General features: G+C 41.2%; 2 protein-coding genes across 2 annotated transcripts in view; one reads left to right on the top strand and one right to left on the bottom strand.

Moving 5' to 3' along the window:
* SQOR (sulfide quinone oxidoreductase) overlaps positions 1-18177 on the top strand; it is a 377873-nt gene that overhangs the window by 81245 nt on the left and 278451 nt on the right. The window lies entirely within an intron of this gene.
* On the bottom strand, positions 175-16952 carry GATM (glycine amidinotransferase). The gene is given in 9 exon segments (NM_001128442.1): positions 175-1154; positions 3931-4047; positions 4496-4559; positions 6209-6373; positions 6513-6650; positions 7624-7814; positions 8833-9028; positions 15092-15310; positions 16817-16952. Coding segments are annotated over 9 exon segments (1272 nt in total). The 5' UTR covers positions 16886-16952; the 3' UTR covers positions 175-1041.

Genomic DNA, 18177 nt, shown 5'->3' with positions numbered 1-18177 from the left:
CTGAGGGTGAACATATTGATTAATTCAAAGCATTAAAACTCTCTCCCAAGAGCTGCATTCCTACAGTTAACTTATGCTTAAAATAGACTGACACCAAACTCTAATAAAATCTATTCTGTAACACAAAAGTTTATTAGAATAAAAATACACGTACAGTATCCAACATTCAAATTATTTCACATCGCATGTAGGTTTTACCTCCATTAGTTTTTTTTAATGCTTTTAAAGTTCTGTGCTTTAAATAACTTGCACATCTGTAAACAAATCTTAGATGACCAAAGATGCAATGTATCTATTAGATACTGAACATCAAAATTTAGGAGTGGGAACTGATGGTTATATCCTATTGCACTAAATATTTCTGGAAAATTTTGGATGTAGAAGAAAAAAGATTAAAATCAATCACTTGAAATGAGGTAAGTTATATGAAGAGGTTTTTAGTAGCAAATATCACCAGTGTTGAGATGAGAGTATTAAAAACATTCATGAAAAAATTCACTTAAATGTTTGCATAGTCTAGGTTATTTTTTAAAACAAAAAATTTAAAATGACCAAAAATTTTAATTAGAAAAAGAAACTATTATCTGGTTCTACTTAAGATCTCTGTACATCTTAAGTCTTTTATTTAGAAAAAAGAAGTGATACAAACATTCACAAGTCTAGCAAAAAGGAAAAAAAAAGATTAGGATCAACATCTCAAGCTGCCTTTTGGAAAGAAAATTAAAAATAGAGGTAGATGGTTAAATACATTAGTGGCCAAGTTACTTAAATGAGTACTTTTTGTTTTGGTTGACATTCACCAGATTTTTATGCTTGAAGCCAAACGGTAAAAAATTTAGGAGTAGAGAGTAAGATCTAGTACAAGTTATCTTCCTTTTATCCAAGAAAAGTGATAAAAATAAACCAGACTTAAAACCCCTATTAAGGATATGATTGTTTAAAGCACTAAAGTTCATGCATGTTTTAAAGCAGGAGAATGAACCTTATCCCTAAGCTTCCTAAGTTTATTTGAGGCTGAGCCCCAAGCCCCCACAGGCCCAGTCAGTCAAAGTAGGACTGCAGGGTGCCTCGGCGCCGGACGTCGCAGGTCCAGCAGTGGAAGCCTCCTCCCAGAGAATTGGCGTTACGAATGCTAATCTTGATGGTACTGATACCTGCATGGAAAGAGAGACACAGCCAGTCAGATGGACTCACATGAAGACTCTCCTATAGAAGTAAGCCTAAGTGGGTAGGAATCTGGTGGTTCTCACCCTTCAGTCCACCGCAACACAGGACTGTCTTTCCATTGTATTTTCACCAATTAGGTTTCATCTCAGCTATTCCCCACTGCTACTATAACACCTTCACCAGAAAGTTGGCAGAGACTTTAAAGTCTATATTCTTCTATTGACTATTCACAAGTCAGCATGGTTGCATGAGCAGATGGATCTGCCAAATGTTCAAAACTGATCGAAGCAGTAAAATTTCAGGGTCTTTCAGATTATGCTGTAACTACTTTGTCAGACTGTTTCTAATTTTACCATGTCAATTTACTAAGAAAGGTATAATTTAGCCAACCTGAAAAGTTGACTTTACCTACTCACATATAAGCAGAGTTTATCTGGCACAATTAACTTGACCAAGCCACCTTAAGGAAAAAAATGGAACAGCGCTTGTATTTTAAAATCTAGGTTGTATGGTCAGATAGGTATCAAAGGTACTCAGGCAACTGGTTTAATCCAGCACCATTTGTATTAACATGGTTATGATGTGCATGGGCCAAACAACCATTGGTATTTAGGAAGAATCTGTTGTGTTTGTCATAATGGGGTTTTAGGTGTGTGTGTGTTTGTGTGTGTGTGTGTGTGTGTGTTTTCTTTTTAGGACCACACCCATAGAATATGGAGGTTCCCAGGTCAAATCGGAACTACAGCTGCTGACCTACTCTGCAGCCACAGCAACATAGGATCCAAGCCACATCTTCTCATGGCAATGCCAGATCCTTAACCCACGGAGTGAGCCCAGGGACTGAACCTGCATTCTTATGGACACTAACTGGATTCGATCCTGCTGCACCACAACGGTAATGTCCCATAATGGGGTTTTAGAATCAAAATCTGTACAGCAGAAATTGGCACAACATTATAAATCAACTATACTTTAATGAAAAAAAAAAAGAAATAAAAACAAAATCTATTCTCTTCTCTCCAGGAATTCATTATTTGAGGGGAAAGCTAAGCTGCAGAGTTGTTAAAGGGTCCACTGGTATCGTCAGAAAGGCAGCATGAGTCATCCAGAAAGCCTTTCCTGAGAAAGTAAGACTCAGCAGGGCTTTGAATAGTAAAAAATAGAGTTTGGACACAGGTTAAGGAGTGGGCTTTTCTTTTTTCTTTTTCTTCTTGGCTATGCCTGAGGCATGTCTAAATTCCCAGGCCAAGGACTGAACTCGAGCCACAGCAGTGATCCAAGTCACTGCAGTGACAACACTGGATCTTTAACCCATTGCACCACAAAAGAACTCCAGGGGTGGGCTTTTATTTTATTTGTTTTTTGTTTATATATATATATATATATATATATATATATATATATATATATATATATATATATTATTATTATTTTTTGCTTTTTGCTTTTTGCTTTGGGCCACACCTGTGACATATGGAGCTTCCCAAGCTAGGGGTTGAATTGGAGCTATAGCTACTGGCCTGCGCCAGAGCCACAGCAATGCAGGATCCGAGCTGTGACTGCAACATCAGATCCTTAACCCACTAAGCGAGGCCAGGGATCAAACCTGCAACCTCATGGTTCCTGGTCAGATTCGTTTTCCCTGCTCCACAAGGGGAACTCCCCCGGGGGGTGGGCTTTTGAACATGAGCATATTTTTCCTGATATTTGAAAGACATATCTATCTTAGTCAGATGGCTAGAGCCATGTTAACACTTAACTGGAGAGAATTCATTTTGCTTTAACAGGTTCCCTGGGTCCAAAAAGACTTTATTAAAAATAAAATTATAAATCAAACATTTAGTACTTAATAATATGTTAAGCTGAGAAATAATAAAATCTTAATGGACAAGGAAAACTGAACGCAGCAATTGGGTTACTGAACAAAAGCCAAAAAAAAAAAAAAAATGGCATAGCATTGGGAATAAAATCATTAAATTGGCCTCAGTCTAAAACTATATAGGCTAATCCTTTTAGGCTGACACTACATTGAGGAGGGATATTTCAAAGGGGCAAACAATATCTTCTGGGTAGCATACCTGAAATACAAGACATACATCTAAACATGACTTGACCTCAACAAGTGTACTGCTTGACTTTATCCGACACTTAGGATATGTCAAGGAAAATGATAAAGATACTTCTGTATCCTAAAAACAGCTGTATGAAAAGTCTTTCTTCCCATACTTCTCAGTTGAGAATAACTAGTCTAAATTTTGACTATCAGGATAAACAAACTTCCACCCCAGTAATAACCAGTTCTGCTTTTTAGTTCAAAGCTAAATTATGTACTGATTGTAATTTCTACTGTATTTTATTACTTTGTTCACTGTGCTTTTCACATATAAAAGTCACTTTTGTATCTGAAACGTTGTATGTCCTTTAAAATATGAAATGACAAAGGATCCATACATTTCTTATTTGGGGAAGGATTGAATCATCTGTGTTCATTTACAAAGGGGTAGTTGTCTACACATGGGTACCAGGTTAGATAAGTCACAGAATACTGATAAACTTATTGCTAAGGGGGTGTCTGAGGAGCCTGGCTGCATCTCCAACCTTCTGAGGTTATGACTGTTGAAAATAAATATACTGTCCCTCTACAAAATAATAACTTGGTACTTCTTAAAGGAACAGAAATTGAAGTGGATAAATCATACATCAGACCTAGCATGTCATTTAATATTGTCATATGTGGCAGAGTGTTTCACTTATAGTACATACCCAGCTTTTCAAACATCTTTTGGATCGGGACCTCGTTGGCATCCACCATAACACGCTTTTCGTCCAGCATTAAGACATTCATGGAAAGCCACTTGGACGACATCCACAGTGGGTGATCTAAAAATAGCATCAACTGTTAAATCATGTCTGCTCTCATTTTTATTTAAAACAAGGATTCAGAAGTGAAGAATATTCCAGTGACAGTTCAGTTCTTTCAATAGTGCACTTTCCATGTGAGACTTTACTCTTAAGACTGTTTATAAATAAGACAATCTATACTCATTACACACTTGGATCTCATCCTGTTTTCTTTAAAAAACCAGATTTTGCCTTCTCTGATGTTGTTTTATACTGACTTTTCCTGTCTTTTCACTCCCATTTTCTATGGAAGGAGAGGTGTGAATACAGGTCCAGGCTTGTTCTCATACCCCTTGTCCCAAGCACCAGTTTACTCCTTCCTGGGGAAACCCTCTAACTGCTAACATGCAGGCTGCTGTCTACAGGTGAAAGACTCTTGGCACTGAGGTAATCATTTTAGGCTACGAGTATATAAAAGTAAACATACCATCTGGGATAACTGGTATTGGAGGAGTAACTATGGTCCATCCTGCTTTCTTGAAAAGATCAATCTGCAAGAGCAAAAAAACAAAACAAAACAAAAAAAACCCCAAATCCCAAGAGGTTTAAACCTATAGAAACTCTTGTCATTTGCAGTCTCTGACAGCCGGTATGATTAATCATTCTTTTTGAGCAGCTGGCTTCTCAACTATCAAAATTAAAATCTAAAACACTGGGATGATGTTTGTCTGAATTACAATTAAAATGTTCACAGAATCCTTAGAATGCCAGATTAAAGTTAAAAAGTAACAGGAATGTTAAAGCTTTTAAAAATATTCTGGCGAGGAGTTCCCTTTGTGGCTCAGCGGTTAATGAATTCAACTAGGATCCATGAGGGTGTGGGTTTGATTCCGGGCCTCACTCAGTGGGTTAAGGATCTGGTGTTGCCATGAGCCATGGTGTAGGTAGCAGACAAGGCTCAGATCCCGAGTTGCTGTGGCTGTGCTGTAGGCCGGCAGCTGTAGCTCCGATCAGACCCCTAGCCTGGGAACCTCCACATGGCATGGGTGCAGCCCAAAAAGACAAAGGACAAAAAAAAAGAAAATAAATAAAAACAAAAATAAACCAACGGGACCTAACCAAACTTATAAATTTTGCACAGCAAAGGAAACCATAAAAAGAATAAGACAACCTATGGAATGGGAGAAAATAATTGCAAATGATACAACTGACAAGGGTACAGCCCTAAAAAGCAAAAGCAAAATATATATGTATTTTTTTCTTGCAGTTTCCACAGATTTCAGAGATTTTAAAATACCAAAGACACTAAGGAAAATGAAAATGTTTCCTGTTTAGTTATAAGAAAACAAAACCATGACTACATCAAACCCATAGTCCATCTACTTCATCGTCAATCACTTTGCATCTGTGACTGGAGTATAAAGGCACATGGTAGGCATATACTCCCAAAGCACCAGAACTGTCCTTAGAGACCTGTGATAACCCAGCCATCCCTGGGTTCACAAACTTTACTTAGTAGATCCCTGAATTATATTTAAATGAAATGAAAGTCATATTGGTCACTAGATCTAAATATATGGAATAGAAATGAACAGTAATAGAGTAAAATTGTGATTTTTGCAATGGTGTACTGCAGCCTAGCAAAGAACACAAAATCACTCACCGCCCAACTGGAAGTAGGGGGCAGTGGGCAGAAGGAGGAGGCTGCAGGGGGAACAGACCTGCTGGGGGGCAGCGGCTCTGTTCCTCCCTGCAGGGTGGGGCTGGCCAAAGGGGCCCTGACCCACTGGAGAGGGAAGAAGACACCCACTACTCAGTGGTGTTCCCCCAGATAGGCAGAGATCATCTTGTTTGCAATTCAGCTGCTGAGGAAGCTTGGCTGCAAGTTATGAGATACTACCACTCTGTTTGATAAAAACACACACATACACACAAACTTGAGGCTCTGACAGCAACAAGCAGCCAAAGTCAAAGTCTGCTGACATATGCTAATTATCACGGCTACTGTGGATATTTCTGAGTATTGGACATCTGGTAGTAATATAACATCAGCAATCCAATGTTTGACCATAATCATGTTGAGCACTGCTGAACTGTCACTTAGAACCGTTAAGAGTCATGGAAGTGTTTAAAATAAAAGTGGCAATACCTTCCGTTGCCAGACTCTATTGCTTTTCCAGAATCCTAAGGACTGCCCTACCTGGTGACAGGGTCGGTCAGGGTTGGAAAGTACAAGACCAGGCCCAATGATATTGAAGGTGGCATCAATGTGCATTGGATTGGGGTCTTTAAAGGAGATGATGTGCACTCGGTAGTCAGGAGCGAGATGCTTACGCATCCATTCAATGCCCATGTAGTTTGTAACCTGAAAATAAAAGGAAGATGTAACTGGATTAAAATTTGGTTTTATGTTTAGATAACTAAAAATAGGATGAAAATATTTTAATTTGGAAATTTAAAATATAATAATAAAGTGAGAAATTTCCGAAGCGGGCTTTATCAACCTGGCTTCTCTGTGCAAAGATATCTCTTCCAGCTCGAATGAAGTCAGCAGCATCAAAGCATGGCTCGAACTCAGTCGTCACAAATTTTCCCTGAGCAGCCAATTTGTGTCTGTCTTCTACAGAATAGATGGGGTAATCCTGATTGGGACAAGAACGAACACCCACAGTGCATTGGTTCATGAGGAAATGACTGCTACTGCCTTCAGTACTAAGAATATTAGGTCGACATTATCATTTCTCCAAACACTACTACCCTGTTGTAGGCTAACACATGCATGGAGAAGATGTAGGTCCATGCTAACCAAACTGAAATAAAGCAAACTGACAAGCAAAAGTTAAAAAGTAGGCACGACAGCAGGCCCCTGATACTTGGAAGTAAGGGGTCCAGAGGCAGTGCCGATTCTGAAAATATTCCATGTGCCATACGTTATTTTATACAGTTACCCACAGCACCGAAAGTCAGCAGGATGAAGGCATTCTGTTCTTCTAGAAAAGGAATTTGGTCCAGAGCCTAACTCACACCATAAAATGAAATCCCATCCACCCCCTCCCAAATTTGACAGGGAGTGGTGGAACAGATTCATTACTGACTTCTGTCTTTAACCCCCTAGAAGAAATTTTGATTTTTTGATTCTTTCTATAAATAATCAAACAGTAAGTGACCTAATAAGGGACATATACTTCCTTTTCCTGTGAATATGGCTTGTATACCAGATTCTTTTTCTAGAAGAAGAGAATGGAGTTCAGCCTAGTGACTCTTCTGTCTCCATCAGTGAATGGCTGTGTGTTTTTAGGCAAGTTTTCCTCCCTGTAATGGAATGATGCTATTCCCTCAGGGGCTTGCTGTGAAGAATATACACAACTGAGGATGTAAATGAAGTGCTTTAGCTCAAGACCTGGAACAGGGTATGCGCCAATGAGTGTTAGCTCTTATTATTATTACTATTATCATCATGATATCATTTACTCTCATTTTCATCATGAAACAATCATGTTTTTAAAAGGCGATGTTCTCAGTTTCTGATGTACATAAACAAGGTATCCGAGAATCTCTATCTCAATTTCTCTATCAGAAAAATTACTAATTACTCACCTATAATTGGGGACTTACTTGGTCATAAAGCTCATCAGCCATTGTGGGCTTAGGAGCCGTTGTCCACTTGGCCCCACGGCGGAAGTAGTCTTTGATAATCGATCTGTATGCGCGGTACTCAAAGAATCGAGCGCGCCAGGCCATTGGAGCCTCGATAATCTCATTTCCCACAACGATCAGGATGTCTCGAGGCATCGCACCATATAAACCTGTCAGGCCACAAAGTGCCACAGCAACCTCAGTGGTGCTAATTTCCAAGATAGCAGAGTCTATCTAATATGATCCCACTCTTTCGTTAAAAAAGAAAATAAAAATTTCAGAAAATGGAGTTCCCGGTGTGGCGCAACGGAAATGAATCTGATCAGAACCATGAGGTTGTGGGTTCGATCCCTGGTCTCGCTCAGTGGGTTAAGGATCTGGTGTTGCCATGAGCCATGGTGTAGGTCGCAGATGCAGCTCAGATCTGGCGTTGCCATGGCTCTGGCGTAGGCCAGCAGCTGTAGCTTCCATTAGACCCCTAGCCTGGGAACCTCCACAGGACACGGGTGTGCCCCCCGCAAAAAAAAAGCAAAAAAAAAAAAAAATTCAGAAAACCCGTACTGTGTATGTATATAATTATATGCAAATGAAAAAATATTAAGTGGTACATAACTAGATTGTTAATATGAATTCTGTGTGGGGATGAAGCAAAGCAAAAAAAAGAAGAAAGAAAAAAAAGAAGCAATGAGGTGCCTGTTCAAAGAGATCTTGAACCAAGTTTTCACCTTTTTTAACTCCTAACAGAGTTTTTCAGAGAATTTCAGTATCACAAGATAAAAATTGGTCCAAGGAGCACTTATACAAATGTAAATTAGAACACAGTGAACTCAGGTACAAGAACAGTCCTATAGCAATGTCGATTAAATATAAAATGGGAATGTTTCTGTTTCCCTTTTAACTTTTGTTGTTGAGAAAAATTAAATGGAATCCACTGTTCTTATATAAGGAAATGTCCATCAAGTTCAGAAAAACTGCTTCTTTCAAGATTCTAGATTTACAGTGGATTTTAGAACATGTACCTCTTAATCCTATCCAAAAGAACCAGGCTGTTCCTAAGTAACCTTTAAAGTTTTGAAGGGTTATTAAAACAAAAGCAATCTCTGAGAAATTTTCAGAGTGTTCTCTTTATACTTTAGGAGAGAAATAAAAAGCAAGACACTAGCAGTTTAAGTATCCAACATCACTTACCCGTAGACTCAAAATCAGGAGTTTTATACTTCACTGACCAGTCAATGGGGTCAGGCCTCCTCACTGTCACGCCTTCCATTTTTAAAATATTGCACATTTCTTCAATTTCGGCAACAGCCTTTTTCAAATGATCTTTGGGAAAATAATGGCCCCCATACTTCTGGTAAAAAGGCCAGTACTTTTCATATGTGTTGGCCTAGAATCAGAAGAAAGTAAGTTAAATACTTATAGGAAAGAAATACAACTCTAGGTTCATAGGTGGTGAACAGTAATTTGTACTGTTTAGCAGAACTGAGACTGAGACTACATCTGACCCAGTGTTGATCCCCAGAACCAAGCATACTGACTCTCTGGGAAGATACTAACTATGGGTTGAATGACGATCTCTAAATTCTCTGGATGTTTGGGGACCCTTTTTTCCTTCTGTCTGAGATCTCATGTGCCTGAGATCTCATACACCTCCACTCGTAACATGTCACCCCTCACAAGGCCCTGAATGCTTCTTTTGGGCCAGTTTTTACATGCTTCAGAGGCAAAACAGGACATGGGTGCTGCTGTTAGTCTCAGTGAAATCAAATAGAACAAACAGAATAGCTTAAGTGAATAAAAGCACAGCCATACTAAGATTAAACCATGAGCTAGCCATGCCTTCTATAATTCTGCCTTAAAAACAGCACTTCAAGATACTCCTTAGGAAAATAGGACACTATTCCCTTAAAAGTTAGAGACATACCCTCAAACATGCTTTGTTCTCTTAAAAACCCATTACTATTTTCTCATTCAAAAGAATCACCACTTGGCAAAATTGTGCAGCAGCACAAGTCTGCCCTTGGTGCTTCTTACGCTTTCCTACCAACATGTCTCACCCTACCACTGCTCTCCTCTCTAATCCATCTGAGCTCTCATATTGCCTCAAGTCCTTCTGCCATAAAGGAAGTGGTCTCATAAGCAAATGTACTAATTTTTAAGTAGCTGGAAAAAAGTTTAACATTTAGAAAGTGTCCAAGGGTTATATGCATTTTTTTTTTTTCTTCTTCTTGGCTATGCCCGCAGCATGTGGAAGTTCCCTGGCCAAGGATCAAACCCGTACCACAGCAGCAACCCGAGCTGCTACAGTGACGATGCTGGACCTTTAACCCACTGCATCACAAGGTTGTCTTTTAAAATGCATATAGCCCGGAGTCCTTGGTGACACAGCAGGTTAAGGATCTGGCATTGTCACTGCAGCAGCTTGAGTTGCTACTGTGGTGAAGGTTTGATCTCTGGCCCCAGGAAACTCAGGCCAAAAAAAAAAAGGTCAATTAGCTAAAAATTGCTACTGATTTAGGGTAGGTACAACAACTGTAAAATACTAGTTTTCAAAAGTATAAAAATCTAGAAGGATTCTTCATTCAGATTGTTTTGCACACAAAATTCTCAGTCAAATTAAAGAAATATGTTGGGAAATATAAGTGATGCGTACGGATATAATTTATCAAGAGAGAAGTTCCCATCGTGGCTCAGTGGAAGCGAATCTGACTAGGAACCATGAGGACGCAGGTTTGATCCCCGGCCTCACTCAGTGGGTTAAGAATCCGGCATTGCCATGAGCTATGGTGTAGGTCACAGACGTGGCTCAGATTTGGTGTTGCTGTGGCTGTGGTGTAGGCTAACAGCTAAAGCTCCAATTCGACCCCTAGCCCGGGAACTCCCATATGCTGTGGGTGCAGCCCTAAAAAGACCAAAAAAAAAATCAAGAGAGAAAAGCAGAATTCCAAACAGAAGATCCAAAAGCTCAGAAAGAGTCTTGGACCTTCATCAAAAGATTGGCAAAGCAATCTACATTTATATATATATATATATATATATATATATATATATATATATATATATATATATGAAAGCAATCTACATTTATATATATATATATATATATGAAAAATGTTTACCTATATCATTGGTGACCAACCACTAGTCTTGATCATGTCTGATAAGGTGTCCATCACAAATAAGTTTCAGACAGTAGTGAGTGACATAAAGAAGGGGAAAATGGGTAATGAGATAGACTGTCTGGATGTCTAACTCTTTAATGTCAAAGATAGTGACTTTTCCAGATTTTCTGTCTCTACTTCTCCTTTCAGCTCAGCCTGATAAACATCAAGCAGACTGCCTCTCATTAGTTCAGTATCTACGTTCACATCAATTAGGCTGGAGCTGAGCCTGCTGGAGATGGAATGAGAATCTGAAAAACAGGTATTCAGCAAAAAGGAAGGATGCCAGTGAAGCTTTAAAACTGGCTGGCAAATTAAAGTCCATGGGCCAAATCTGGCCTGCTGCCTGTTTTTGTAAATAGTTTTATGGAAACACACTCATTTGTCTACATATTGTCTGAGGGGGTTTTGCACTGCAGTGGCAGAGTTGAGAGTGGAGTGGTTGTGACAGAGACCTATGGTCTGCAGAGCCTGAAACATTTATTATCTGGCCTTGTACAGAAAAAATTTGCCAACCCCTGTCTAAATGATCAGTGGGTTGCTTTAGTTTTGAGGATCAATAGGGAAACAATAAGCTCAATTCCTGGCCCATGGAAAATGTTATAGTATTAAAAATGTGAGTACTTGTGAAGATCAATCCACTCTTCTAAAAAACAGAATGAAATAAAAGCATTCTGCTGTTTTCCACTCCTAGGAAGTCCTGCAGCAGCAACCAGAGGATAATAATGACTCTTTATATTCCTCTCAGACACATCCTGGTACTACTCCTCCATTCACCACTTCCTCCTTCTCATGCCAGGCACATCTCTTACAGTCCACGAGGGGACAAGAAGCCTTTGAAAATTTAACACTGGGCTCCAACAGATACACAGCCACGCTGTCTCGCTGGACACAGTCCAAAATATCCCGTGTGACTATTTGTGCAGAGTGGAGCCTGCTTTACAAATATGAAGTAAACTTTCCTGGGAGAAAAAAGTTATTTGAACAAGTGTGAATGCTCTCATATAGGTCATACTCTGGCTAAGGTTGGACAAAGTCTAAGTGATCAGACCACACTACATTTTCCAAGAGATAGTTAGAAATTATTTACACTTCCTTTATGACCCTGTGAAATGAGTTAGCAATCATTTACCAAGTATCTTCAAGATTTAAAAAAAAACTGTATTAAATGTTTAGCATGTGATGTTTTTAATAATGTCTTGTAGAGATGTGGCTGCATTCCTAGAAACTTGATAGTTTTTCAGAGCCTAAAATTCTTCAGGGTATGTTTGCCAAGTGAAATTTAAATACTGTCTTTGGAAGGTTAGGAAATCTCAACAGGAACTTATTATTTATCCAGCTGCAAACTTAAATTAACCCTGATCAACTTTGTCTCTTATATAGGAGGATGCGCTGGGATTGTGGGATGGAAATCCTATAAAATTGGATTGTGATGATCATTGTATAAATGTATAAATGTATAAATGTATAAAATGTATAAATGTATAAATGTAATAAATTCATTGAGTAATAAAAAAAGTTAAAAAAAACTTTGGCTCTTATAAAAGGTCCTTTATCAAGGGCCTTATTAAGAAAAAAAGACAAAAGTAAAGCAAAAAGCTCATATTTGATGGAAAGCACTCACTGTTTTGCAGAATACAATGCCATATAGCTTTAAAAAATCGTATTGCCTGACCGCTGTTTCTCACTCGCATAAAATTTCTCAAGCACTTTTATCTTCCAACATATCTTATGCTCTAGTTGCCTATAAACAGTTTACTATTTTATTTTATCTTTCATTGGCCCCAAACCGATCAATAAATCTGTGCTATTTTTCTCCAACTTAAAGGTAAGACCTTGCCTTCTAGGGGCCATGTGTGTCTTAGACCTAATTTCCTCTCCTGCAACATCTAGTTTCGTCTGTGGCAAAGGCAGAAATAACTAAATGAATGAAAGCAATAGTGCTAATGCTACTATTATCTACAATCATTACACCCTCAGTGGACTTTTCTATGGAATTGGCAAACTGTATCCATACAATTGTAATGAGTTGTGGTTTCGTCCTTTGAAGTACTTGACATGTAACCTTTTACCTTTCTATTTAACCTCATTAAGTAGATAGCACACTTCTTAATATCTTTATTTTACTGAGGCCCAGAAATTTGTAGACTCAATGTCAAACCGCTGATTAACTGAGATTAGCTACTAAGCTTTTATCAGATACCTAATTCAATCTGAGTGATCTCCTGACTTTAGCCTGGCACATTTTCCACAAGTCCATGAAATGAAAAAAATCTGAAGTCATAAATCATGTGACAAAAAACTCAAAATAATGTCTTAGAATTCTGATTCCATAAGATCATGTGGTATAAAAGTTATTCTAAAGACAAATAGAAGGGTATAACTATTGCCTGAGTTTGAAATTTAATTTCACCCAATTAAAATGGTTAAGGAATGGGACTTTTTTCAAGAAAAAGCTTTAAAAAGGTCATGTCTTTTAAAAAATGTGGATAGTATGTATATTAATTTGTTCATGAAATCTCAAATATCAGAACCAAAAGTAGTTGCGAACAATTAGAAGTTGTTGCTTTTTCTGTTATCCTGTCTTTATGGTCTAAGTCTCATTTTCTTTGAGAAAACTTCCTAACTATACAGCATTTGGTCACTGCTTTCCGCTTAGCTCTCCTGGCACTTCAGTTCAACTGCCTTGCCAATTGATAGTCATAAGATATTTCGTATTAGTCTTCATTTCTACGTTTCTAGGTAAATAGCGTAAATAGCCTATCTTTCCAGATAAAAAGCAAATTCTTTTGTGCTAATAACTCTGCAGCCCAGATACAAGGTATGTAACACTTCTGATGATGATGACAGAGATGTAACAGAATTCAGTTCCTCAACCCACATTACAAATAAAAATATTAATATTCAGGAAGAATTTAAGCACACTGAAGATATATTTGTAACCCATTATTAATAGAAATGTAGGCTATGTCTGCAGTGTGGATGGAACCCTTACACAATATAAAACCTGATCACTAGCCTACAGAGGCTCTGGTCATAAAAATATTATAGCTAAAGAGCACTAAGAGTTTTTTTAAAAGGAAGTTTTTTTTAAAACGGCTATGGTGCCACAGGAACAGTGGTATCTCTGGAGTGCTGGGATGCAGGTTCGATCCCTGGCCCCGCCCAGTGGGTTAAGGATCTGGCATTGCCACAGCTGTGGTGTTGGTCACAACTGCGGCTCAGATCTGACCCTTGGCCCAGAAACTCCATACACCACAGGGCAGCCAAAAAAGAAAAAAAATAAGAAGAAAAGGAAGATATAACTTGTTGACAGGGAAATCCTGGAAGGCTTTGTGGGAGGTGCCTCTGGAAGTAGGCAGTAGGAAGAGGGGAAGGTTTAAATTGCAGACAAGAGGGGTGTGGGAAGGTAGGTGGGAGAGCCCTGGGTGGGAGCAAAGAACCAAGGCAGTCTGGTTTGGCTGTTTATGTGGTCATCTTATAAAGTCTGCTGAAAACTGGGTGAAATAGTAGAGGTGAGAGCCTAGTGAAATAGAGGGTTGCTAGGAGCAGACGAGTAACAACATTGAATTTTGTTTTAAGAAATCACTGGTTGTAGCTGGTGGTGGTATGGAGAGTTTAGCAAATAGGGGAGACTAGTTAGGAGTCAACTGCTATAGTGCAGGCAGTGGATGAGATCCTGACGTCAGGCAGTAGCAGAGGGATGGAGGCAAGGTTCATTTTGACAGGAGACTTGTTAGATCTCGGAGCATGGATGTGGAGGATGTGACTGAAGGAGAAATAAAAGATGATTCTTTGATGTTTTGGCTTGAATAAGTAGAAAGGCCAAAAACTGGAAAGAAGGACGAAGGGCCCAATTTAGCGGAGCAGTGCAGTTGAACTCAAATGTGTAACATTAGGGGTACAGTGGCAATATCCAGTGAAGAATTTAACATGTCCATCTGGACTAGAGTGGAATGGGAGGGGGCTGAAGCTGTGAGAATAAAAGGGAAATTCTATTCAACCCCCACCACATTACAGACAGTGAAGGAAGCTGTGAGGAGTAGTGAAAGAATGAATATCTCCAGAAAAGGTGGTCTCTCTGAACCTGAAGGAGGGAATAATCACTGGTGTAAGTAGTGTCAAATACTGCAGAGGTGCCAAGACAGCTCACTTAACATCACCAGCTGGATTTGGGTGGTTCTGAGTAAGCTAACATGAACGCAGTTACAGGGGAGAGTGAGAGCAGAAGCCAGACTGCAGATGGTGAGGAATCAACCCACTTCAGACACGTGAAAGACGTGCTTTACCTTCACCTCCACAGTGAATGGTGGGACACAGGCATTTTCAGCTCGACCCACTATCACTTCCTCTAAGGGGTCCCATTCGTTGTAAGAGGAGACAGGGCAGTCCTTGGGCAGAGGATCAGTGGCCTTGTCATCAGCTGCACATGAATTCCCGGAGGAAGCTGTAGCTGCCTGGGTGCTCTGGAAAGTTCGCTGCACCCATCCTGTTACAGTTCTTCCAAGCTTCCAAGAACAAAGAAAAGATTATTACGTATTCTTGTAAAGTACTTGGGCGCAGGGGAAGCAGAGTTGGGATGAAAACCCAGGATAACATTTCAATCTTTTAGGAGAATGTAAACCGAGGTGGTAGTGTATAAGTGGGTAGTGGGGTTATAGCAGATTTTTACCTTCCAATGTATTTATAAATTATCTTTTTATCTCTTGTGTCAACTGGTGGAGCTCTTTAAAACTCCTCAGAAGATTTTATCCCCAAAGACCATACACCCCCATTTATATCTCAAAATGGTTTTCTTCAATCAAATTTTAAGCAACTCTTCTGCATACATTGGGTCATCCTCTTCCCAGAAAACCACAGAAAGCAGCCCCCGACTCCCTGCCAAGTCCAGCTGGGGGAGGGAGCCTCCTTTCCCCTCAATATCAAAGGTTACCAGTATTAGGGTCCCCCTCCTTCCTCCCAATGAAAACATAGAACATTTGTAAAGGGCTTTTATCTCTCAGAACAATCAGCTTCAAACCAAAATTTTTTTCATCGCCGACACACGCTTCACATTCTTTGGCACTTGGATTATGCCAAGTTACAGAAGGTCCACAGTACCCCAGGCAAAATAAGAATTAACTAATCCAAGTACAAATTTAAAAGCCCTGGAAAGGAGATCTAAGAACTTCCGATAAGCCTTCTAAAAATGTAGGGCCTATAAACTCTAGAGTAAGGCGAGTCCCTCATGCACTGGGCAGACCTCAACATCCTCCTCACACCCCGCCCCCGCCATCTCTATCCTACCCTGTTAAAAGCCTTAAGGTGGCAGGAGGGGCGCGAGGGTAGAGACCAAAACCAGAGGGAGTGACAGCTGTTCTGAAACCAGTTGCGGAGGGGTGTGTGGGGGAGCCAAACTGCCCGGCTATTCCAGTCTCGGGAGCTAGGGAGGATCTGCAGGCGCCTGCTTACAAACCCGGGAAACGGAGGGCGGGACCAGGCAGAAATCTGGGTACAGACCGAGCTCGCTCCAACACCCCTCGTGACTCAGGACTCCATGTTACACTAGGAGTGGGCCTGCTCGCTCCTTCTCCGTCCCTGTCACCTACTTTGTCCCTTCTCCCGTCCATCCACCCTACACTCATGCCCAACTCTCTGCCCTCCCAGGGCAAGAGCCCCCTTAAAGCCAATCTTTCACTAAGAGGTGTTGCTTGTCGCCCCAACTCCCTCACTCAGGCTGGAAGCCCCGCGGAGCGAGCCGAGGTCCCACTAGGGAGGGCGGAGCCCCTTGCGCTGACTTCCACAACGGCCGGAGGTGCGCAGCGATCCGCTGTACCCACGGGGTGTGGCCCGACGCACGCCCCCTTCCCCAGGGACACCGCCACGCTCCCGGAATCACGCAAAAGCTCTTGAAACCAAGCTTCCAGGGGGACCCAGAAGGGACACTGTCGTGCAATGCTGCCAGGGGAAAGCGAGGGAAGGAGAGGGGAAGAGCGCGCGGCCGCCGGACGAGGAGGAGGCGGCAGCGCACGCACCCGTGACCCGATGTAGTGCAGCGCTTCGGCACCGCGGCTTCCACCGCGCAGACACCGCACCCGCAGCATCGCCCCACGCCCAGCTGATCCACGAGCCGATAGTGCCCAGCGCTCGGCAGCGTCTCCCTGTGCCTCCCGAGAGCGCGCCCGCAGCGGAGTGTCTGGGCGCGCGGCCCGCGGCCTTTTGTAGCATTACCCCGCCCCCTCCGCCCCCACCGCCCCCTCCGCCCCCACGCGTCCCATTGGCTGGCGGGAGCAGGTGGTGGGGCCGGCGGAAAGCAGGGCTGGGCGCGGGGCAGCCAGGAGTTGGAAACGGATGGGGCCGCGGGGGCGCGGGGTCATTTCCCTAGGGCTGGCCCTTCGTTGGTTGTCAGTCCGCCCGCTGGCTTCTGCCCCGCTCTCCCAGTCTGGCCCGGGGCGGCCAACCAAGGGCCCCAGTCTCAGGGACAGGGAGGACGACGCGACTTTTGACGAGTCAACATGATGATGTATACTTGTATTGTCTTAAATTTGTATTTATGGATTTAAATATGCAGAGCGTGAGTATGATCACACGTTTAAATTCATCTCTGTGCACTGACCCAGACCCATCATTTTGCATTGAAGGAAACCACCGCAAGTTTCGGGCAACACGGGGATGGAGCCCGGAGGGGACCAAGTCTGGAACTCAGTCATCCGTTCCCTGGAATGCTGCGCGGTCCACCCACTAGCCTGCTAGGTGTTCTTCGGCATACTTACCTTTTCAAATAGTCTTTGGCCATGTGCCCCTGGCTTGAGAAACTCAATCATGAAAATAGAGATAAATGCGGTCCGGAAATAAGGGAGGACTGCAGAGAGTTTTTTCCCTTCCATTTCATGTATTTAAATTTTTGTTTCAATTTGAGCAGGATACATTTGTTAGAAAAATAGTAACTTAACAGTGCGCAGTTTTAATTGCTACAGATTTGTGCAAAACCAGAGAGCTCAGTTTAATGTTTAAATTGCTAGCGGGAGAAGGGACAGAGAGATTTGAGTATTTCACTTCCTACGAAATATGTAATTATTTTTAACAGGCTGTTTTTTAAATTGTGGTATCTCGTGCTTGTTTTCCACTTCACTGATGGAAGGCACTAGACAAGCCAGGTGGCATGGTGGAAACAGTGGTGATGAGGGAATTGGGAAAACTGGGTTCTGGTCTTGACTCTGTTATAGACTACTATGTGTCTTCTTGAGTTGCAATCTTCTTATCCTCAGAAGGAGAACAATCATATTTATTGTCCCCAGCACACAGGATGGACCAAAATGAGAGATTGTACACATAGAACTTTATGTGGCACTAAGAGCTATATGAAAATGAGGTAATATGTTGCTAGCTCTAATGA

Source organism: Sus scrofa, chromosome 1 (assembly GCF_054392235.1).
Source record: "Sus scrofa isolate SSC_HxYL_T2T_F1_AM1 chromosome 1, Sscrofa_HxYL_maternal_Yorkshire_Landrace_v2.0, whole genome shotgun sequence".
Classification (NCBI taxonomy): Eukaryota; Metazoa; Chordata; class Mammalia; order Artiodactyla; family Suidae; genus Sus; species Sus scrofa.
This window is presented reverse-complemented; position numbering and strand designations above follow the sequence as displayed.